This window comes from Passer domesticus, chromosome Z (genome assembly GCF_036417665.1).
Source record: "Passer domesticus isolate bPasDom1 chromosome Z, bPasDom1.hap1, whole genome shotgun sequence".
NCBI lineage: Eukaryota > Metazoa > Chordata > Aves > Passeriformes > Passeridae > Passer > Passer domesticus.
In genome coordinates this window covers 28,858,411-28,867,302 of record NC_087512.1, presented here as the reverse complement: position 1 = coordinate 28,867,302, position 8,892 = coordinate 28,858,411, and the positions used below count along the sequence as shown (strand labels likewise).

Below are 8,892 nucleotides of genomic sequence, written 5' to 3'. Positions count from 1 at the left end.
CACACTTTTGCTGGACACTCTGGGGCCAGAGTTCACCACTCTCATGTCTGTACTCAACAGTCAGCCCAGGGGAAGAATGAACCTTCTTTATACTGGCACTTTTGTTTGACCAGCAGGTGACTGGCCATAAAATAATGGTGCCAAGAAGCAGGAGGATGCTGGTAGCTCAAAGCAGGTCCAAGCCCACTGTGATAATAGGATAATGCTGTGAATGCAGTGTCCTGGGAGGAGAGTCAGGAAGGCGCACTCTGGTTTCCAGGCCACGAGGAGGTGCTCCAGCTCACTCCTCATCCAGAGTGTAAATCATGGATGATGGTGATGATGATATTAAACCCTGCCCTGAGCCTGATGCGGGAGAGGGAGCAGTGCTGCTCGGGCTCATCTCAAGCTCCCCCTAGATGTGTGGCGCTGCTGCAGCCTCGCCATAGCTCAGTTCAGGGGCACCAGCAGCACGGGTGGGGGGACAACCCAGGCACTACACCTTTGGCACCTCCACAGCCCATGGGTTGGGGCAACCCCAGCCCCTCCGCCTGGCTCAGGGACACCCCCCATATACCCACATGACCCAGTCTGGGGCCTCACCCCAAGCTCTGCTGCTCCTGTCCCCACCAAAACTTCGCCCTTCCCTGCGGCACCCTGTCCAGCTTTAGGGCGGCAGCTCTGAAGCGAGGGGATAGTTTTGGAATCAGTCTTGCTTAGAATACCTCAAACACAGCAGGTTAAAATTTTTTTATTAACTTGAAAAGAAATCCCTTTGGGCAGCTGTCCCGGTCTTTTCTTCATGCAGGACTCCAAACATCCAGTCACAGCTAGCTGCCTGGCTGCTGGTTCCATCCAGGGGGACTGGATTTGCAGCAAATGCTGCAGTGCCCGGGTTTAGTGTTTGAGGTCTGAAGCTGGCTGGTGCTCTACTAAGGTGGTGGGGCCTGGGGATGAAGGACAGAGCTAAGCTCCCTGAAGCCCAGGGGCATCTGCATGGCCAAAGACCCTCAGGGACAGGCCCCTGCCTTCCAACACATGGGCTGTTTTCCCACACTGGCCAGGGCCATCCCCACTCTGTCTTGAACACACCCGAGGACCAGTTGTCCCATCTGCCAGTCACCCCCCTCCATCCTGCTTCCACCCCTCCTCAGCCTGCCCCAGACCCCAGACCCTCCCTGCACCTGCCCAGGTGTGCAGACAGAGCTCTGCTCACCCATCACCAGCAAACAGCTGGTGCTCTCTCCCCCTAGCACTGGTGTCCTGACAGGCCATACCCAGCTTATCCTGTGCCCTCTTTGCCACCTCAGGCCCGTGCTCCTGGCCTTGATCCACGCAGTCATCTGTGCCCAGCAGCTCAGTCACGCCAGGCTGGGAAGGAGAGAATGCCTGGCTGCAATGTGGGGCTCAATTCAGCACCTCCAAGCAACACTCCCCACCCATCTCTCCTTGAGAAAACTGAGGTAGGGTGGCTTTCAGAGATGCTCTGCATCTCTCTCCCAGCCTTGTTCCTCCCTGACGTTCTTCCCTTCACAATGCTTACCTTTTTGGAGAGGTGTAGTTCACCCTTGAGCAGTGCATTAGATGTGTCCCGACCCTTGCAGCTCTGTGACTTGAGGAACTTGCTATTGACCAGCTTCCTGAGGGATGGGGCATGGAGATGCTCATTGTCCAGCACTGTGGTACTCTGGGCTTCATCCCACTGTGCCAGAGACGGGGGCAGAGTGCGCTCCCTACTGACACGTGTCCCTGCTGACTCCGCTACAACTGCTGCAGGAAACCCATGCCTGTCCCACTCTGCTGAGTCCCTGCCAGGCCTGAGGTCAGGCTGTGACCAGATACAACCGACAATATGTGGCTTCAGTGCCACTGAGACCAGGGCTTGAGCGGGGCAGGAGGGGCTTTAAAAGCCCAGACACCTGGGACAAGTACAGCTCACCCTCTGTGGGCCCCTCTGCTCCCCTACCCTGCCCAGGCCCCCGGCCCCCTCTGCCCCCCATTCAGGACAGAGATCTCCCTTGCCAAGTCAGGACTATCCCAGCATGCCAGATGGGTCCCCATGTCCCCTACCTGTGACCATGCTGTTGTGCTTGCTCCTCGGTGGTGATGGTAGAGGGGTGTGCAGCGTGGCTGCCGGGCAGCGGTGGAAAGAGCGGCAGTGCGTCAATGTGCCTGGGGAAGGCAGGGGCCGTGGGTGGGTGACAAGGGACAAGTGAGCCACCCCAGCTTGGGGCAGCGCACCAAAACCCATAGGCTTGTACCCCACAGCACCCCTCTGCCTGCTGCCCTCAGGGAGGTGTTTGTGGAGGGAACACTCCACATCTGAAAGACTTCAGAGGGAGCTCAGCAGAGTCAGACCCTCCAGACCCCTCAGGAGAGTCTAACCCCTGTGCCCGAGACAGCAGGGCACCACCAGCAGCCATCCCCTGTCCCACCCAGGCAGCCCCCAATATACCAGGGCCGGGTGCTACTCACGCGCCAGGCACCTGCACGTTGAGCTGCCGGTCGCAGGACAGGCACTTGAATGGGACCAGCAGCTGCCTAAGGGAGAAAGGGCTGGGTGAGCTCCTGACAGGGCTGCAGTGCACACAGCCAGCAGCTCACAGGCAGCAACAGGTGCCAGGCGCATTGCTGCAGGGAGCCTCCATGTTCGCAGGGGGAGTTGTGGCAGGTTGAGCCTGGTTTTCTTCCCACCCAAGGGGACAAGGAGATAAGCTTGCCTTGGCAGCACTGGAACTGCTGAACTGTGGCTGTGGCCCATAGCTGCCCAGAGCAGGCAGGGATAGGAGGGGAAGGGTTCAGGCACCCACAGCGCTATCCAAACAAGCCCTTGCCCCGGTGTCATCGCCTTGTCAGTGCTCACAACTCCCCTGCATCTTGCCAAGGTGGGCAGATCATGACTGAGGCTTGTGGCACCATGTGTTGCACCCTTGCCCAGGCAAACAACCTTCTGTTCTCCATCCTTGAACCTCTGCACCCACACCCAGTTCTGGTTTGGAAAACTCCATTTTGCAGATTCCCATTCTTGTGCCTCCTTTGATGCAGAGAACCTGATACTGATGGGTGAAGAAGGTGTAGCTGCTTTGTCAGCATTCCTGGAGTTTGTTTGCTACATTTTTCTGATGCTAGGGTACCACACAGGAAAGAACGAGGCCAGTGCTGTTGCCAAAGCCAGTACCATCCCACTGCACTCACTGCTTAATTCCAGCAGCGTCATCAATCTCTACTGTCAACTCATCCTTGAGATCCTTAATGATCTTTGCCCACGTATCCTCTAGCTGCTTCTGGAAAGGCCCAAGCTCCAGGCGATCCAGCTGTGGACAGATGCACACCCTTAACCAGGTGCTCCAGGCTGGAACATGGTAGTCCACAGGGAAAAGCCAGCAGAGTGGGGAGCCTCAGAGGGAGGCTGCCTTGGGCTGCAAAGCCCCCAGGGAGCCAGTTTTGTACTGTGAGCATAAGGCACCCCTCACCTTGGAGTCCAGGGCATCACTGAACTGCTGCTGGGCCTCCTGCCAGCGCTGCTCCTGACCCATCACCCGTCTCAGCAACTCCCGCATCCTCTCCTCCAGACGCTCCATGCTTTCATCAAAATGGGCACAACTGACTTTGCTGCCCAGGGCAGCTTTGTCCACTTTCTAGCAGGGAGGAAAGACAGGAGAGCGGTGGAGACAGGGCAGAGGTACAAGAGGCAGGGCCAGCATGTGTTGGGGATAGAGGCAGAAATGTTCCTGGGGGGCCATCCTGCCCTTTTCAGGCTGTGTGGCCTGCTTACCCCATCACCCCCATGGGGTCAAAGGGACTTAAAGAGGGAGACAGAGGGACCTGGCAAGGGTTCTGCAGCCAGTCTGGAAGTACTCACACCCTCCCCCTTCCCCATCCAGGCCAGTTTTGCCACTGCACGCCCAGAGGGCAGAGGGCATTTGCCACCCTGCCCCAGATCCCTTGGGCTGAAGATGGACCTCTCAAGACCATACCAGCAGCAGCAGGTCCTCCTTGTCTGCTTTCTTCTCGAGACCCTCCAGGGACCGGAACAGAGCCTACAAATACAGAAAGCATCTCATGACACCACAGCAGGGTCAGAGCTGTGTTCTGGCCAGCCAATGCTCCCTGCTCTTTGGGAAAGGCCGTTTGAACCAACAAAGGGCTTGCAAGCAGGTGGGCAGGGGATCAGACCTCTGTGTGATCAGACCATCCTTGGTGTGCCTGGGGGATACTTTGACCCTGTGGGGGTCCAGCCACCAACCTCGATATCTTTCTGATGCTGGCGATGGTCATCCCGGAGGCTCCCCGTGACATAGCCCAGCTGCTCGCAGTCCCCTTCCACCCGCACAACGGTGGCCTGGATGCTCTTTAGCAGCTCCTCATCCTGCTCCAGGGAGAAAGATGACAAGATGATGTCATGCAAGGGGTATCTGCCTGCCCTCAAGGACAGATCTGGGTTACTTGGCCATGAGCACTCAGTGCCAGCTGGACATTTGTATCAAGGATTTAATTTCCTGCCATACTGCCAACCCGTCCAAGCCAACCTGGGGGGTTAGCAAGGGGCTGCTCTACATTACAGTGAGCACAGACAGAGGCTCCTGATACAGCCTCCCAAGCCCCGGCTCCTTGTTGCCAGTTGCCCACCTGGGTCTTCTCTGGCAGTGACCTCTGCAGCTGCTGTGGCACCAGGGAGTCCACCTGATGCTGGAGCCTTTCACAGCGGTGTAGGAGCTTCCTCACAAGCTTGTTGTCCAAGCGTGACTCTCCCTGCTGCTGCCTGGCAGTTCCCATCACTGCCCTCAACTCATTCAGCTGCAGAAAGGGGAGAAGGAATAGATTTTGAGACAGAATGGATGCAGCCATCTGGTGCCCAGATGGCCCTGACCAGGCAGGGAATGTGGCCAGGAACCCCACAAGGAGCAGCCTGCCATGCAAGACAACATTTGGAGTGCTGCCTCCAAACCTCACCTGCTCCTGAAGCTGGTCAGCTGTGACCAGCTGATTCAGTGTGGCCTTGGTAATCTTCTGCTCCTCTCTCAGCTCCTTCTGCTCCTGCTTAATCTCCAGCAGCGCAGGCCTAGCCAACAAGATGAGGAAACAGGCAGGCTGAGCCTCCACAAGGCCAACTGAAAGGTGAGCTTTGCTCCCCAAACCCGATGCTCCTGGATTGCCACCCCCCATACCTCCCAGCTCCCCTGCAGCCCCGTAGGATACAAAATCCTCTTCCCATTCTCTTACTCCAGCTGCAGGGGGATCTCGTTGGTGCCATCCACTTTGCGCTCAGCTACTGTCACACCCAGCTTTCCAAGGGCATCCTGCAGCTGTCTGATCTGGGAAGGGTGGTAGTGGCAGAGTCAGGGCATGGACCCCATGATCTTTGCTTGCCTCCTCTCTACCAACTGTCCCTGGCATCCTTGCAGCCCCCTTAGGGACTGCTATTGGCTTACCTTCTCCTTCTCACCCTGCAGGTCTTGGACCAGGTTCTGCAGGGAGGACATCTGGCCCTGGAGCTCAGACAGGTCTCTGAGGATGCTCTCCATAGCTGGAAGGCCTGCTTGGAAACCAGGCTGTGTCCCAGTGGTGCCACTTTGGGCACTGGGGGTCCCTGTCTGCATCCCAGGGGTGGTGCTCTGGGTACCAGGGCTCTGCCCTAGCTTGTCCATGTCCGAGGTGTGGGGCTTGGCAGGGGCAGGCTGGTCGTGGAGGACCAGTGGCTGGCCAGCATCATCCTGGAGGCTCCTCTGGAGTGGAGTGAGAAGATGGATTGCAGTCAGAACCCAGGAGCATCCACAAGTGATCTTGCATCCAAGCCAGAGAGACTCTGGGTGGGCTGTGGCTGCCAACTACTGGTAGATCTTTACCTTCTTTCCTTCCCCATTTTCCCTTTTTTCAGGGCTGCTTAGTTCAAAGGGCCTCAGCAACCCTGTGGCTGAGGCAGGCAGTGACATCTACTACCACACTGATCTGCAGGCAGAGGTGGGGGCCTCCTAGTGGGCAAGGCTGAGTTTCTATGCTTCCCTCACAGGACATCCTTCCCACTCTTCCATCCCCGTGACCTTCACAGTGAGTGACACCCATGGACACAGGGCAAGGGTGGCAGGGCAAGGTCTTGAGAGGCAGGGAGGCGGGGAGGGCCCAATTCCATCCCAAAGGCAACAGCTCACCTGGCCAAGTGCTTCCTGGATCATCCGGATGCCTTTTCCCATGCGGGACTGTGTGGCTTTCATCTCATTGATCTCCTTACAGAGATCCTTGCAGAGATCTGTGGTCTAGAAGAGGAGGGTAGGGGGGATGAACCTCAGGGGAGGGTCCCTGGGGACCTGCAGGACCTTTGCCTGCACCATGGTCTGTGGAGCACAGCCAGATAGCTGGGCACTGTGGGCTGCACTCTCCATTCCTCTGGCATGGCTGGATGCAGCTGAACCTCCGGTGAACAGGGAGGTCACTGGCTGCTGTCTCACACCTGCAACATGCTGATGGTGGCAGCTCACCTGGCCAAGTGACTCCTTAATCCTCTGGATTTCCTTTCCCATGCTGAGCTGTATGGTCTTAATCCCAGCCATCTCCCGGTGGGACTCCTGGGAGAGAGCAGTGGCCTAGGAGAGACAGGCGGTGGGGGTGAGCCCCAGGCCAGCAGCTCCCCAGAGACTCCCACTCCTGTCCTGGGGAGCCTGTGGCACACCCTGGGTCAGCAGGAAAAGACCCAACATGGGAAGGACCTAAAGCGCCCAGAGCAGTGTTTCAGCCCCAGGTTTTCTCTCCAAATCTCCCCCCCTTTCCCACAAAGAAAGTTAACATGCTGCTCGGAGCTTGTGCTTCAAGCAAACCTTCGTATAAGAGCACAGACCCCAGAGGAGGGGGCGTCCTGGGGGGGGCACCGAGGGGCGTGGGAAAAGCCACTACCTTGGAGATGCCACTCTCTTTGGCTTCAGTCTTCTCCATCTGTCCCTCGTCGGCAGCCGCCGAGGTGACAGGAGAGCGGCTCCTGGTCTCCTGCAGCTCATCCTGGCCGGGCGGCGGCTCCCCCGGCGGCCCGGAGCGCTGCCCCGCGCCCCGCGCCCGCTCCTCCTCCTGCGGGCCGGGCGCGGCCTCCTGGGCCCCCTCCTCGGGAACCGCGTCCTGCAGACCCAGCAGGCTCAGGTGTTCCACAATGACCTCCAGCAGTCTGCGGAGCGCCTCCAAGTTGATATTGACTTCGGGCTTCCCGATGGCGTCATCCAGCAGCTGTAACAGGCTGACTGAGACCATGGCTGCTGCCCTGCCCGGAAACTCAGCACCTGTCCGTCCTCCGCGCTCGGAAGGAAGCCGCAGCTGGGAATGTGGGCAGCCGGCAGCCTCCTTCCTGCTCTTCCTCTGCCTTCCCGAGCCCCGCGGCACGTGCCTGTGTTTGTGGTGTCGCTTGTTGCCCGGTAACGCCTGTCCCTGGCGGTGCCGGAGTCATGGAGAGGCCGCTTGGAAGGGACTTCTTACTCATCATCGAGTCCCATGTTTGCAGCTGTGCTGGGCCAGGGACGCCTGGCTGAAGGGGTCCTCCCTGATGGCCCCCTTTTCCCTCAGCCACTTGGATTGGGGGAACATGTGGTTAGGAACCCCAAAATTCCCTTGTTCTCCTTGATCTCCACCTGCGTTCCGCCTCGGGCTGGGAGGACAGCACTGGGGGTACCCCAAGGCCCTCCGTGCCCTCAGGTGTCGGCCCCGCTTGGGCTGCCGCGGTACAGCGCAGCTGAGGGCAGAGATTCAGCTGCCCCGGTGCTTCCAGCCATGGGGCCGAGCAAGGGTCAGGTGCTGCAGTGGAAGGCCTGGACACACACACACACAGACGGACACATGGCCTGAGTTAGGGACCTGTCAGTCTCAAATTTCTGGAAAGACCCAGGAGGCTGGATGTGGGGGCAGCAAAGAGAGGTGGTTTTGTCCACACTCACTCCCTCTTTGGGCTCTCCGAGACAGAGCACAGGTGGCACCCCAAAACACAAAACTCCCAGGTGTTTGGGGTGCCCACCACAACCAGGAGGGGACATGCATTTGGGCATCTCCTCAAAGAGATTCAGATTTTGGTGTGCTCTCCCTGAGATGGCCTCCGGATAGGACCCAGATGCCCAGATGGCCCCCCGGACCAGGATGGGATACAGATGTCTGGGTAGCCCCCAGCAACCAGGAGGAGACCCACGTGTCTGGGGTTCCCCCCAAGGCCAGAAGTGGAACACTGGCATCCAGGCTGTCCCCTCACAGCCAGAAGAGGACCCAAGCATCATTTGGGGGTTCTGAGGGGAGGCAGCTGGGGGGCAGTGGGTGGGGGTTTCCCCATCACCTTCTGCACAGTGTAGTGGGTGCCCTTGGAGTTGCTGTTATCCTGAGGGGACTCCCACTCCAGCATCACATTGAACTCCAAAACCTGCTTCACCTCCACTGCTCAGACATGGAGGGGGAAGGCCACTCTGTGGGGCAGCCTTTGCCCCATGATCCTTAGGCCCCAAAATAGTTCCCAAAACCAGTTCATGACCCACATATATCCACCATGGACCACAAATACTCCCCCAGAATGCCTGCCCTAGCAGATCCAGCCTCCAAACCACACCCCAAAGCACACTGCTCCTATTGCCCCCAGTGCCTCCCATTCCAGTATGGCCCAGTGGTCCCGGTACCCTCAGCCCAGTGCTGCCAGTACTCCTACACTAGGACTCCCAGTATAGCCCATCTCAGTGCTACCAGTGCCCACTGAGAACATGCAATGAGAATGCCCTCTCAGGCTGCCAGCAAGCATGTACTTCCTAGCACGGCCAGCCCAGTTCCCCCATCCTAGTGCTTCCAATACATTCAGTCCCAGAGCTCCCACTAGTCCATCTGCCACTGCTGACATGCAGTGGGAAGGCAGCTGTGCCTAAGATCTGCTTTGACATAACCAGGTTTTCCAGCTCAAATTTTAAA

At 58.3% G+C, this 8,892-nt stretch overlaps 1 protein-coding gene across 1 annotated transcript; it reads right to left on the bottom strand.

Moving 5' to 3' along the window:
• Positions 1-714: 714 nt before the first annotated feature.
• LOC135291209 (alpha-taxilin-like) lies at positions 715-8,341 on the bottom strand. Its single transcript, XM_064405238.1, has 17 exons — positions 8,276-8,341; positions 6,868-7,386; positions 6,456-6,560; positions 6,129-6,233; positions 5,412-5,705; positions 5,203-5,294; positions 4,933-5,041; positions 4,609-4,776; positions 4,226-4,348; positions 3,957-4,019; positions 3,453-3,617; positions 3,175-3,293; positions 2,455-2,520; positions 2,050-2,151; positions 1,523-1,619; positions 1,257-1,350; positions 715-926 (listed from the first exon to the last, which is right to left on the bottom strand). Exons 1-17 carry the CDS (start codon positions 8,339-8,341, stop codon positions 877-879), a joined length of 2,337 nt encoding a protein of 778 aa, XP_064261308.1. The 3' UTR covers positions 715-876.
• Positions 8,342-8,892: the final 551 nt, after the last annotated feature.